General features: G+C 37.1%; 1 protein-coding gene across 7 annotated transcripts in view; it reads right to left on the reverse strand.

Annotated features, from left to right (window-relative positions):
• Positions 1-7,101: 7,101 nt before the first annotated feature.
• CACNB2 (calcium voltage-gated channel auxiliary subunit beta 2) overlaps positions 7,102-15,175 on the reverse strand; it is a 261,118-nt gene continuing 253,044 nt past the window's right edge. For 5 of the 7 annotated variants that reach the window (XM_086615013.1, XM_086615010.1, XM_086615012.1 and 2 more), the window contains 4 exons: positions 14,436-14,587; positions 13,617-13,712; positions 12,130-12,315; positions 7,102-7,590 (listed from right to left, as the gene is read on the reverse strand). In XM_086615013.1, the coding sequence (XP_086471139.1) occupies positions 7,102-7,590; positions 12,130-12,315; positions 13,617-13,712; positions 14,436-14,587 (923 nt within the window). Of the gene's footprint in view, positions 7,594-12,129; positions 12,316-13,616; positions 13,713-14,435; positions 14,588-15,175 lie in introns of all 7 variants that reach the window. The other 2 variants (XM_086615011.1, XM_086615008.1) reach the window with 1 other exon arrangement.

Consider the following 15,175-nt stretch of genomic DNA (forward strand, 5'->3'; position numbering starts at 1 on the left):
AAAATCAAACATTTGCAACAGAAGGGGCTACAGTTGTGATTAATATATCAAAAGACAGGAAACAATGCATAATACCGTCTGAAATGTTGCAAATCACCTTTTAAACAACTAAGAATATCAACTCTTTATTGGATAGAAAGCATCACCAGCTAAAATCATATGAAAATTGAAACTGGGGAAGCATGCTAATGAGAACTGCTTTTATACACTGCTCAAAATTTTAATAATCTAAATTTCTTAAAGGTGTTAGGTGTATTTAAAAATTCTGCTTCAGTTCCAGAGATGTTCTCCATTTGAACAGTATTCTCTTTCTTCAGTACTACGAGAACTGACCATAGCACTAAAATCAGGGGGAAGAGAGGAAAGCACAATTCATAAACGAAAACTGACATCTGTGTGTGTGTTTTTTTCCTCTCACTCATCAATTTCCAGTTTTAAAAGCGTTATCTGAAAAATGTCAGTCTTTTCACACATAACTTTGGTTGGATTAAGAGGAGCGATACTTCTTTTATAATTTGTCTTCCTACTGTCAGAAGTGCTTTTGCATTTGCTTGCAATCAAAACAATTTATACAATTCTGTTTCTCAGTAGTCTGGTTGTTTACTTGTATTTGCTATAAATGTTTTGATACCATATGTTTTCTACTGTTCTTAAATAAAACAAGCATCTCTTTCTCTGTTCTGCCAAGGTTGACTAGTACTAGCACAGATCTTCTGTAAGGCCTATCCTAGCAGGACAGGAGGATGTAATTCTTGCAAATTATGAGCAATCTTGCTCATGTTTATGAGCAAATCAAGTTTCCTACTTGTCTACTTTTGTTGGTCACTCTCGCCATAAACCATAACATGTCTAAAGAATTAAAGTAATTTTGTTTCATCAGTAGTAGGTGAGATGCCCTATTTAGAATCATGAAAGCTCGTACTATAAATTACCATCTTTTTAGTCTAAATATGGCTAAAACAATTACTTGGTAACAAAAGGGATTAGTCTTTTATTCTAAGTTCATGTTGAAATCTTTAACTCAGTGCCAGTAAAAATGCATTTTCTTTTTGCAGAATATAGAAATTCTGTAAACATTAATCAGCACACACAGATTATATACTGACATTTGCGTATGCATATAAAGAAGGAACTTTGCCTCCAGTTTCAGTAGCAGGATTTCTGCAATGCTGAATTTGAAAGAATTAAGATTGCTGCATTTTTTTAGTGGAAAATTTGTTGAGACTTTCCCAGGTTTCTTTACTTTTGAATGATAAACAGGCTTTTCGAGAAGGTGATCTCACTTGATTTTATATGAGAAGTTTCTGGGGGGGAGGGGAGGGGAAAGTAACTGACCTTTGTATTTGATTCCAATGTAATTGCAGATCAGACTTCACCTGAAAAAAATTACTGATACCTGAACTATTAGAGTTGTTTCTGCAAAAGTCAACTGCTAGACTTAAAAGAACAGGTAGCATATTAATGGGATAAGTCTCAGCTGTTTCCTCTAGACCCCTCTCTCTGTTGGTAACTGAGGAGCAGGGGAGGGAGAGGACTTCTCCATCAGGCAGTCAGAACAGAAACTCAATTAAGATGCTCCAAATCATCCCTTGAAGGACCCAGCATCCTTCCTTTCCTTCTATAGGCTTGTGTGAAGTTAGATGACTAAAGTTGGATGGATGCCCTTTTTATCCAATCTTACTGTGACTTTAACTAGAAGTGCAGGAATACTTTCTTGTCACAATTTTGATGTATGGTGTATATATATTTTTAATATATAATAGGATTACTTTCCTGATAAGAATGCTTTACACACTGAATCATTATGCTTCAGTGTTTGGTGCAGAAGCACAATCAAATATATATATATATATTTATATTTATATATACTATATGAGATATTATATAATAAATTTAAAAAGTTATTGTCATTGTAATGAAAGATTAACCCTACAAAACAGATAGATTAGGCATGCAATCTGATCCTGTCTTTAAGAAAGTCTCAAAAGTAGTTTTCTCTGTTTGCAGAAATAGTGACTAGTAATAGTGCCAAATCTAAATATTTATCTTGGTCAATATAAAGATATTAAAATAGGCAGCCTAGTATAGTATGAAATTATTATACAGCTTTTTCCTGTTTCAGGGTCGTAATGGAGTCCACCAGTTTTTTTAGATCATAGGATTTCATATGCTTTTTAAGGAAAAGGAAATATTTTAGTAAGAAATAGGCTGGTGACGGTGATGAAGAAGAAATTACTTTGAGTGGGTAGTTTAAAATACAAAGAACATTCTCTTTATGTTTAATTGTTCACGACTAAAAAATTTATGAGCAAATCCAATTTTGTACTGCTAGAATTCATTGGCAGAGTAGGTAAGCATGACAGATAAAAGTGGTAAAAATAAGAAAAGAGAACATGGATGAGTTAGAAGAACCAGCTTAATCTCTATTACATCTGATATAAATCTTTTTGGGGCTGCGTAGGAAACACATCTCTAGGGTGGTTAAGTTATAAAAAGAAACTGTCTATAAAACCACTGTAAGCTCATATATAACAGTTTGTTATATAAAAGTGGAGAAATAAATTATAGACAAATTGCCAAGCAATAAAATTCGATTGAATAACATTTGATTAAAAACATTCACTATAAAAATGGCATCCACATATTTTACAGATGATAGAAGAACTAAAATTTTGGTGAAAGATCTGCAGTAAAGTAATAAATATAAGTAAATTTACACCAGAAATGTTGTATTACACTCTGAAAAATAATTTCTCTGTTCTTCCTCTGGACTGCATAATAAAGTTTTTTGCAATATGCTTTATTTTTCATGGACAGAATAGAATTAAAGTCAGATGCATTGGGGAAATAGCTTTCAGCCTGATGTGTTAAAGAAATCAGAGGTCAAATGTAACCACAAACCAAAATAAATCTTAAGAGGCTTTAGTAACTAACACAGGAGGTGGTTTACACTAACCTTTTTACTTTGGACAGACACTGATTAAAAGCATCAGATCACTCACTGCATTTTAGCTAAGGGAATGGATAATGGACCACATAAAAACCTCTGCAGGTGTCAGAGAACGTGAATACGACTTTACAGACCAACAGAGCTTAAAAATTATAATTACTAACAAATTCATAAAAGACAGTAAGTTTTAAGGGGCAGGGTATTAGACCTGGGCAGGCACTGCATGTATAGGATGAGTAACCAGATATGCAGGGAGAAGTGAAAATAGGTCTCTACTTTTATTCAGGGTTTGATGAGTGGAATTTCATTTCCACATCCTCCTTTTATCGTAAGGGCTATAGGTTAAGTGTTTACAGATTTCTGTGAAAACAAGTATTCCACTCAAACTCATTGTGGCTTTAAAACTGGTCTTCATGAATTAAGGCCAAATCCCTAGGAGAAACCATCTATTTAATTATACACCTTGAGAAGCAAAAATTGAGGAACTCTTCTCAAATTCTGAACTTCTGGTGCCAGACACAGAATATGAATTCATGAGTATTCTAGAAGAATTTTTTTTTAATTTCTAGACAGTAATTTATGGATCAATTTAAAACTAGTTTCTTTCAGCACGAACACCTACTGATGCTGCCTCTGTGCACAAACCTGTTTGCTTATTCATCCCCACTGTCCTATCCCTTAACAGGTCTGCAGACTGTTACTCTCACCTCCTTCCAGTCCCTCCTTGAGAATTCTTTCTTCCGTGATGTCTGTGTGACACTAAACAACTGATAAAGGATAGACTTGGGCTGCTGAACAGCACTCGTATCCATTTGAAAAGACATACAAAAATAAGGTTAACATCTAACATATATACATGTAAATGTTAAAATGCATCCAATTCCTTCATATATGAAATTATTTAGAAAAATTACAGAGCGAGAGCTGACAAGACCTATTAACTATTTTGTCTTCCTCCCTTCTGTCTCACTGGTTTATTATCTTTTTAGCTCACTTGAATAGAAATTTTACAGGTTGTTTGGTACCACACATACATAAGAAGACTCTGGAGCTCACTGGGACCTCTATCATTCCTCAGATTCAAAGCCCCTGAAACCAGATACAGAAATACAAACTCATTAGTATCCTAATGCAAACAATAATATTAAACTTTCATTGGCAAAACTTTGCAAAGACATTTCATCACAATAACCTTTGATATGTCCTCCAAATGCTGTTGGAGCATTTTTAAAGCTTCTTACTGAAATAATTCTGTTAAAGTGCTTTTCAAAGTAGTGCTCAGCAGGCAGGTGGTATGTGCAATATGTGTAGTACAAGCTCACATTACAAAAGATTTGTCGCTCTTAAAACAATAACTGAAGGAAAGTATCTTAGCAAGGCTAATAAAAACCTACTGACTGAGTTTGCCTAAGAAATGCATGTGCTAGTATGTTGCCTGTATGTAATTAGCAGCACTATACAAAACATGATTCTCATTAGTTGTATCGGGACATGCCTTTTTTTGGTGATATTTATATTCCATACATCAATATAGAGGCCATACTTAAATACTAGGGCTTGGACTATGCTCTTTATTTTCTCATTTATTTGTCTATACATGGCTACGTACCCGATGGTTTTCATACAATACTCAGTGCTTTGAAATTCTGCCAAACATTCCCTTAAAAAAATACTTTAAAAGGTGAAAAATAATACTCTCTGGAGCAAAAGGTTTAAAAAAATAATTAAAAAATCAAAGTATTAAAGTGGAATCCATAGATCACTTCTTGGAGGACACAGCTGTCATATAACAGTTGTAGGGAGCAACAGCATGTACTGGTCGAATAGCTAAAGCCAGGTTATACAGAGCAAGACAATATAACTTCTCTTCCCGTTTACATGTGATCTGGTACGATTCAAACAACAGTGTCTTTCAATGTCGTTTTCCACTGATACCCTAAAAATCCTCTTGTATAAAAAGCCATGTTTATATACTCTTATATATCCGTTTAGTAATACAACAGATCTACTTACCTATGCTTCCTTTGTCTACAAAGTCATTTAGTAATATTTAGAAAAATGCTGATAATTTTATTTCTAGAAAAATACCCTTTTCCATGTGTTCCCACAGTTCATGCTTTGAGCCAAATACTACCCTTGAATAACCATGGTAGTCCGCAGCAGTAGGAGGAATGGCCAGATATCTGACAGCAGAATTTCACACTCTTACATTTTTATAAAAAAAATGCATATAAAGCATCAGGGAGAGGGGCGGAGAGGGAGGACAAAGTATGTTTAAGGGAGTTTAAACTAAATTGTTTGGATGCTGGAATAGAGATTGGAGAAAATACGCACCTGCCATACATCTTATCCATTTCACTAAAATGATATTCAAAATCAGGCAATGTTGACATTCCCAGAATTAAAATAATAAATAAAAAGAACTTCCAGCTAAATTATTATCCCTCTACAGTCTTTATATAATGTGCTATTTACAGTGAAATACAAAAAGTATTTCATTCATATAATTACTACGAAGACTACCTGTGATGCAGAACAGCTTTTACACTAGGCAAGGGTGTGGAACCTGTGGTCAAAAATAATAGTAGTGAATTTCCCCCCACTTACCAGTGCAACAGGTGTTCAATGCAAAACAAACTGTGTTCACTCCCTTTGATTTCAACGCATTTTCTCTAGCAAGCTCGTTAACAGAGTATTTTGTCACAGTCATTTTTCTAAGCTCTCACCAGCAGCACAACAGTTTAGGTGAAGGAGAAGCAGTGAGCTGGCTGCAAAGTGGGAATGCAGAGGAATTGGCAAGTGTAGAAAAAGTGGAGAAGCTACAAAAATTTATTTTCCGACAAAATAACTCTCCACAAGCTGTGTAAACTTTTCTTACTAAAACAAATACTCTAAAACACAAAGATTTTACATTTCCAGTGAAACACTCACAGTAACATTTGCCTGTTTTAACTCTCCTGAAGTCTCAACAAAGAGCCAGCAGATTTATGCTTTCCCAATTACCTGGGTCAGTAAACTCCCTCATATTCCCTGACTGCAATCTGGATTTTTGAATTAATAGACAGAATGAAGAAACAGACTTGTCGGGCTTTTGAGTAACCTTTGTTTTCTTCAGTAGAGTCTCACACTTTGCTGCCTGATGTGCACATGCACACGTATGCCCATCCACCACCCACCCACTCACATACACACCTCTGTCGTGTGCTCTATTATTCTGACAATAGAACAAAAATTAAGCTGTGTCCATTGCAATTCTGTGACCTGTACAGAGAAGAATAATTTATAGTGGTAAGTTCATTATCTTTACCTTAAAATGGAAAATTGGGTTTGCAAGGACAGCATAAGGTATAAGAGTTAGACCCTTTATCTCAAGCACTCACTCATATTTACAATAAGTAAAAGCTTTCTGCTACAGAAGAAAAAGTTTTTTTAGATTGAACACTGTTACAGATTTCCAAAATGAGGCTAGTTCCAGTTGCCAGTAATTCAAAAGCAAATCTGCTGACTTGGCATTAGGACTCTAAAACAGTGTGATCAAACTTATGTAGTAAGAAGGTGTCTGCAGAAATAACATTTATAAACTGTATATACAGTACACAGTACCAGTACATAGAAAATAGATTCTGACTTCATGATCCCCTGTGTGTAAGGCAAGACTGAATTCTGTCTTCAAATGGAGTCCACCAGAGGTACAAGCAACAGAGAGTGGCTCTTAAATGAATATGCAAATCAAGTGCATACAAATTAAAAATCGGAGCAGACAAAAAGTTTTAGATTTTTTATGTGCTGATTCTGGCTTGCTGAATACACGGGAAGTTATTAAACATCAAATGTACCTTTTTTAAAAAACACTTAACAACACCTTGATGGCAACAGATATTGTTCAAGTGGCAGCTACCGAAAAACAGCTTGAAAAATGGCATAGTACAACATCAGGAGCTCTTCAGTTGTACTACACTGATTCATATAGCACTAACCAAAAAAAAGTAAGTATATGAATATACTATTTCATGCTATTGCTATGCGAGCAACAGCAATACAAATCATCATACAGAAGGATACCATATGTTCTGCAATGAAGAACCCAAAGATATTTTCAAGGGGCATTGTCACGAGACTTCAAAAAAACACCAGACTGCCAGAGGCAAAAGTTACTGACGGATGTAAACATCCCTGTTCCATTCTCCTGCGTCGTTACGTTTTTTCGATATCACCTCCCCATCCTTGTCACAATATTGGTCCCTTGATTTATGACGACTACGCTGTTTGTTGCATTCATTGTGGTCCTGCTCGCGGTCCCTCTCCTTTGAGCGATGCCTCGATTCTCTATGTCTGTGATCACTGCTCCCATGGGACTCGTCTCTGTGATTGTGATCCCTGTGAGAATCGTAGTGGTCACCGTGCTCGTGTGAATAGTCCTCCTTTGGCTCTACGTAAGCTGAATCTCTGCTGTCTTGTGTTTCTGAGTCAAAAGTTTCTTGCCTAGAAAGGCCTCTGACACCACTGCGATGGTTGTGGTGTTGGCTGGAGGAAGAGCGATGCTGGGATTTCTTGATGGGTTCAACCCGTGCTTCCTCTTCAATTTGTGAACCGCTGCGTTCAGGGACTGAATGGTCATTCCTCTGGTCTCCTTGAGATCCCTGCTATCACAACCAGCAGTGAGTTCACGTACATCAAGTATGCATTTAAAAACTTTCCCCAATATAAAATTCAACTAGCAAGTATCATGAAACCAATGAAATGTAAGAACACAACAATCCACTTCGAATCTAAACTAGAAAAAAAAACACATTAGAATTCAACTTTTACCGAAATTCAGTATTATAATACAAACAATTCCTTTCACCCTCATCAGAATGGAGGGTGGCACTCGGGTTATTCTGTGACACTTTCTTGTCTCCTGTGATGTTTCTGACTATTCCAGTTAGCAATAATTGCCTACCACACTCCAGACAAAAAGAGACCATGCAGAAGCAGGACAAACTGCAGAAGAATTAAAGAGGAGGAGATATCAGTTGAGATATCAGGAGGAGGGCAGATATCAGTTGAGAGTCTACAGATGACAGCTGGGAAACAGCCACTATGGGAACGTGATTTATAGGGCTGAGGAGGTGGATTCCAGCAGAGAACCAAAGTACAAAACCTTGGCTCTTTAGAGTAGCTTTTTTTTTTTTTTTAAAGAAAAAAATGGAAGTGAATCTGGTATGAGTAAGTTGTATTATGATACTAATAGTATCACTGACCTTCTGTTTTTCTCAGCAATAATTCCATTTCTTCATGGTAATAAAAAATTAAACTTTGACCTCATAATTTTAAGAGCTCAAGAATGCAGACCATTGCCAAGAAAAGCAGGAGGAGAGCGATATTATCACCTATACAATTTCCTAACACACCACTACTATTAAAAGACTGAAACAAGAATTACCAGGTAATAACAAACCTATTCTTCACCAGCATAATGCTTTGAAATCACTGCAAAACGAACAAGTGGCATTATTTAACTCATTCGGAGGTTTCATTACATTAACCTGCTTTTATTCCCAAAACACAGCCAAAGACTTCTCAAGCTTAATTGCAAAATTTTAAGACATAGTTTATGGGGAAATGGAATTATCCTTCTCACGAGCTGAAGAATGTCAAGACAAAATCATCTTTACTGGCACAAAATTAAAGTTGGTTTCAACAGAGTTATACAGGCATTTGTGAGGACCATTCTGAATTTACCAAAGTTAGTCTAAAGTTTGCCCTCCTATATTCAGAGTTGTCTAAAATTGAGGATTGCCTCCAGGGCAGCTCTTGGACATATCTTCTTTCTGTCTTTCTATTTTGTGGAAAAGAGCTAAGGGAAGGAGGAAATTTTGTCCTTCAGCCATAGATCATGGCAGGTGGGTCTCTTAGAAACCCAAGAAGTAAAATGACAAGAAATTGGATGGGAACACACATCTATTTTATCAGAAACTTGTAAAAAGTAACATATTTCAAATCAGCAATTTGATAAATTTGACAAATCTTCATTTTCTACGACAACGTTTTGTTCTGCAAACTTCCCAGCGAGCAGCCAGATTGCTCCATGTGTTCCTAATTTGAAACAAATGGTATAGATGAGAACAAGGTAACAGAAAGAGCAGTCAAATTCCTTTTTGTTCTTGTTTTTATGATTCTGAAGATGATTCTGATTTACCAGAAAAGGAACGTAGTAATTGTAAACATGAATAGATGTGTTCAAGTGGAACAGGAATGACTCAACAAAGGTGAATTATAAATAAAATCAATTGAAAAGCTAAAGGCTAAAGTAATGCCTGCTTTGGATGTGTAAACACATTTTTATGAGTTTGCAACCAGGACTGTTTTTAAGGCACATACACTGGCTACACACGTGAAACCTTTCAATTCTCATATGGTCAAATGCCAAATATGTATGCATCTATATATAAAACTATGACTAATTAAATCTGTCATTGCTGTGGTTTGAGAACAAATGCAAAATTTCAACCTGCTTTGAACAGAATGCTGCTTTTACAAACTCAAGAAGCATCTTCTCTGCTATGATGAGTACGTGTGGAGAAGCACAACGAATACATTTAGAACCAGTACCTGCAATTTCAGAATAGTGTTAGGGCTATTAGGATTTATGGGCAAATTCATTGACAGTAATTTTCCCTAAATATTACAGGGACACTGAGCAGGTAATGTTTGAATCTGGATTAAGGTCTGGCTTTGTGCTTCACAACCAAATTAGGGCTCTGATTTGGATTAGATTCTTCAGTTGCAGGAATTTTATGGCCCTATCTCATAAGGTTTCTTGCCTAAAATCAAGAAAGTTTTAGATAAGTTCATTTCATTATTCAGTTTGTAATTTCAAAGTAGAGGTTCTTGGAAAGAAGTTTAAGCAGTGTTGAAAGAGGAGAGAGAAGTCTGTGTCCACCAATTCAATTTGGCTTGCTCCCTACTTCCATCCAGTGGTCACTAATCTGCTGCATCATGTGTGTCAGATTACTCCAATCTTCTTTTTGGAATTAACCAACTATTCCCCTACAAATGGAAACCTGAGAACAACTGTCAGGACAGTTTGCTCCAAAGCTCTCCATCAGATAGATAGGAGGTGTATGGTCTTTACTGACTTCATTTCAAACAGTCCCAGGAGGCCTCACACCTTCGAGCACCTCGTGCCATGCAATGCACACAGTCAGCATTATCCTGTAAAAGTATCACTAGCAGCTGGCAACACAGATCTCTCGTTATAATGTACACCTGGGACTGAAAAACCACAAAGAACAATTATGTCTCATGGCAAAGGGGTGCTGCCCTGCATCCAGGGGAGAATGCCTCAGATCCTTCGCAGTGCGTATGAGGCCCCTCCAGGTCAAATGGCTGGTGGCATGTTCTGTAAGGGACCTCCATTGCTTTGCACTTTTGGATTAGCAGACCTACAAACAAACTGTGAAACTGCAAATACGTTCTCATTTTTAGTCCTTAAAATAAAAGTCTGTTAATTTGTAAGGAGATAGCACAACATTCACAAGTGTTATTAAAACTCTGTGTAGTTCCTCCAGAGAATGTGGTTAATAAAATGAGTAAGTGAACTATAAATCCACACCCAAAAGGCATTAAAAAAACTTGAGCAAAGTAATAAACACGTCTACAAAGCAAAGGAAGTTTATCTAGCAAGTCTGCACACAACAATACTGAATTTCATACTCAGAAAGAAATTCTTCCAGCTCACAATTTTTTCAGGGTGTTTCAGCTCTGAGGACAGAAAAAAAAGGCAGAAATGAGCTATAGCTTACAGTATCTTTTCCTGCAACTGCTTTCGAAAGCAAAAATGAAGTTAACCTGCAAGGTGGCTGAAGTAAATCTTCTTGTTAAAGAACAAGCCTGCCAAGTCTGTGGTCCTCTAATGGGAAACAAATCCTTTGACACAAAAAATTGTTTTGTGAGACCATAAAAACATAAAGGAAATTTTTGGCATTTTAATTTGGGTGAAGATATATTTTTTCTTTGATTTTCTAAAAGGAGACATTTTTCTTAGCCAAAGTTATGAATTCTAACTGACACAAGTTCATCACTTATGGGCATACATGGAACTTCAGTGGAAATTTAAATGTAGTAAGCCATTATTTGAGCTGGGACAGACGTATTTTAAGCCCCACTGTAATCTTTTCTGCCTCAAGGCGTCACTCACTATTTAAAATGAAGTAGCATCTTCAAAGACCTCATTTCATGCTATGCAACACATATACAAAGGAGAGGATCTGAGAGAAATGAGATGCTGAGAACTGTAATATAACTATACAAACCAAAAGTTGAAGGAGAAAAGAGAAGACACAATATGCCCAAAGTCAACAGGCAGGTCAGTGCAGAGGTGGGAATAAAGCCTTTATTTCCCAGCTCGCTAGACACTACCCTCACTGTCCAGAACACATTGCTTCTCAGGGTCTTTCTGCACAATGTGCAGCGGGACTCGGGTTTTATGGAAGAGTTTGGCTTGAAGGAAGCATGTACTTTTCGCAGCAATGGCCAATGAATAAAAGAACGAAGGAAACACTGGAAGGGCCACTTTGACTTTGAGACTTCACTAATACAGTCAGTCATTCTCAACCTCTACAACGCTATAGCCTGTGGGAAGATAGGAACAGATTCCCTCCAACGTTTGCGGATCTGCTCTGTACATAACCCCATTGTCACGCAGGGCCTCTGGGGCTGGGATTTGCCTATTAGCAGCAGTGTGTCCATCAGACAGACAGTTACCAGAGGCTGTAACGTGCACAGTATTAGCCCAGTTTTGTTCCTCTGATTGGGTTATATATGGCCAGCTACAAAAATGCTTGTGGCTGGTACACATATTACTGGCACAGTGGTGTCCCGGGCACAATGAAATCTTAAGTATTCCGCTTCACATCACCGTATGTTTTCAGTCAGGCTGGCTTAGTCCTTGGAATCAAAACCAGCCCCCTAGTCAATACACAAACACATGCTACTGTGACTACAACAGCAATAACAACAATGTGCCTGTATTTGCCTTTTATACTGAAAACGGGTGAATCTCTTCTGAAAAAGTTCTTACTCTTATCAACAACAGTAAAACATATTCAGCACGCTCTAGTATCAAGACTATCACTGTGCTTTGGAAGAGGAAGAAGTTGATAGAAGAAAAAGAAGAGATGGCATAAAAACTGTACCTGTAAATTAATATTTGGACCTGGGCTAATAGGAAGAGTGGCTGTTGCAAGTGTGCGAGTGAGAAGCTGGTTAGGAGGATTGCTGCTAGGTGGATGTGTGGCCTTCCAGTAGGCTTCCAGATAGTCAGCAAGGTGCTCACAAGCATCTTCCAGCTGGTTCTCATCAAGAATTACATCGAACATTTCCTGAAAAAGGAAAGGTTTTAGTGAGAATAACCTCCAGCTAAAGGGAGATCACCTAGAGACACAGATGACCACACTTTCCATTCATCAAATATGAACTACATTTCTAATACTTGTATTAATACTTATGCTTAGATATTTTGTTTTGTTTTGTTTTTTTTAATGCAATTGATACAAAGGACAGCAATCATAACTAGTACTAATGATACACTTGTTAAAGCACTTATTAATGCACAGTCAAGAAAGATAGGAAGAGGCACCTTGAACAAATCTTAAAACTCAAATATCCAGAAAGAATGGTTAAGTATTAAAGTTTTTAGCCATTGGAACAAATGGAATGGCAAGAAAAGGGGTTCAATGCCCTATCTAGAACAACTAAGAGAAAACTAAAACAAACTAAGACTAATAACTAATAACAGTAAGAAATACAAGTAATATAGATCATCCAGTTTCCAAGTGTCATACAAATATTAGGTAAGAGATTAGTCACATGATCTCATTTTAGGCATCTAAAGTTAGGAGGCAGTTTCCTAGTTAGGAGTTAGTCTCCTCCATTCCCTCCATGGTCAGGGAGACAAGTCCTCCTGAAGGTAGCTTTGAGAGCCTACGCAGGTCTCTAGCATTATTCACTGACTTCATGGGGACCTGAGGAGACTAGTCTCTTAACTGAGATGCTTCAACTGAAATGCTGAAAGCATTCCCCTTATGCAGCTCTGTAACTAAGGCAAATTCCCACATTTGCAACTGAATTGAACCTTTATCTCCTGGTCTCTTACCCATACTCTTGACAGTTTAGTCATCTCCACTTTATAGGTGGAAGTTAAGAGAATTTGCTTCAGTGCACATCAGTGCACTGCAGTTCTCTCAGCTACCCACTATCCCACAGCTCTTTGCCAAAACTGTGACCAAAAGCGTCAGCAGTGATGGGCAGCAGTGACATACACCCAAGGGGAGCTACCCAAACCACTGGCCTTACCCTAAACTGCCAGAGGTAAAGCACATCACTAAGAGGGTTCATCTTTATAACAATAACCTCAATTCAACTATCAAGTAAAACAAATGCTCAGTTTGTTCAAGTGGTGAATGTATTCAGCACGTATCCTAATAACTGCTTGTGACTGGGACTGTTTTTTTCCCTGCACCCCTGTGCAGAGTCCAGAGACCTCATGATGCGTTCTGCAAAAAAACAACAGTGAATTATGGCCAGAAGAGGGCAAACATTTTCCCAGAAATTATGTAATTAACCCTGAGCTTGAAAAGAAAGGCACCTTTCAAAGACGAGACATAAATTAATAATAACTCACGGGAGGACACTGTGCCAGTTTATCAGCTGCCACCATCTGAACATTAAGGTGTTTGGCCTGAGATTTCCCTCGAGATTTTATTAACCTCTGTAAAACCTGTGAAAAATAAGACATTAATACTAAGTGAGCTGGATTGGACTTAATGTACAGATGTAACTACTTAAAATGTTGACATTTTAACTGTCCATTTGAGCAGTTAAAATTCTTTGTTTTCTGGCTTCAGGAGCATTACCCATGCTGTTTACACCCAGAACAAGCTCATTTTCATTTACTTCTCAACATCTCCTTTCCTGTTAAGAGTACTAAAAAGTTCCCCTCCTATTTTCCTTTGCTGCTTCTGGTTTTGTTTCTAAGTGCAAATTATTTAATTGCCCTCCTGAGTTGTCTTCCCATAATTTGTTCTTCTCTTTCAAATGCCTCTTCACAAGGTCTGTGCAGTTTTTTTCACAGAATGAAAGGATACATTACCAGGAGATGTTAAAGTTTACCAATCAGTCTGATATTCATTATGTGAAAATACTACTTTAATTTCTGTATTATTTTGATTTAACAAACTGTTAGCATTACTAAGATGACTGATACTAAAAGTTCAATTCCAATTTAAAAAAGCCATTGTAGCTACAGCATCTTTTCAAAAATGGGTTTTGGTAACACCAGAGCTAAGACACTTTTTTGATTAATAATATTTCACCAACCAAAGGGAAGCAATAACAATATATAGCTCTGAATTTTAATGGAGACATGTGATTATATGCATTTAAGAACAAAAAAGGAAAAAAAAAAAGACAGAAACAGCATGAATATCAGTAAAATATTTACCTTAGGAGAAGAAATCTTTACGTATACTATAATGGGTGCCAGAGAGGTTTTGCTTAGCTGAGCTGGGTGGTTAATGGTATCAGCATCAAGCACTACCAACTGCAGTGTCCTTGCTAATTCAAAAATCCGTTCAATTTCACTTTGAACTTCAGCTGCAGATAAGTAGAAAATGAGAGTTAGGAAAATATTAAAAGGTGATTAGTTTCAAGAAATGTAAAAATGTGGTAGACTGGTGGGTCGCTCCTCCTCAGGTTGACAAGAGCCATTAGCCGTGCATGTCCCTGGCACACTAGGGAAAGGAATGTGATGTTAATCAGAACGTTTTGCCCCCAGCTTACTGCTCTTGCAGGCGGCACCACCTGCCTCTCTCACCTCCGCCACTTCCTGCAACCCCAGCCTGAAGAGATATCGTTAACACTTTCTTAAAAGACTCCAGTCCATGTAAGTAAGAAAAAAAGAGGTAAGAATGCCTGCTGCATCGCATACCAATCTTACTATGCCATTAATTCCCTACATGTAACTTATCTCAGCTCAGACTTTAACTCTATGTAGTAATCAATTTGCTCAAACTGGAGTGCCCGAGATAGGCATTAAAATGTATTGAGATATCTATATTTGAAGAAGCTCCTGGTTTTCCATCTGCTTCAACTTATCAAAGCTCTAGAAAAGAGAGTTTCCTTCATATACTGTCCTCAGTATGGTACCATACTAAAAAATTGATTGTTATGTGTAAAAAACCC

Source organism: Tauraco erythrolophus, chromosome 7 (assembly GCF_009769465.1).
Source record: "Tauraco erythrolophus isolate bTauEry1 chromosome 7, bTauEry1.pri, whole genome shotgun sequence".
In the NCBI taxonomy this organism is placed as follows: Eukaryota; Metazoa; Chordata; class Aves; order Musophagiformes; family Musophagidae; genus Tauraco; species Tauraco erythrolophus.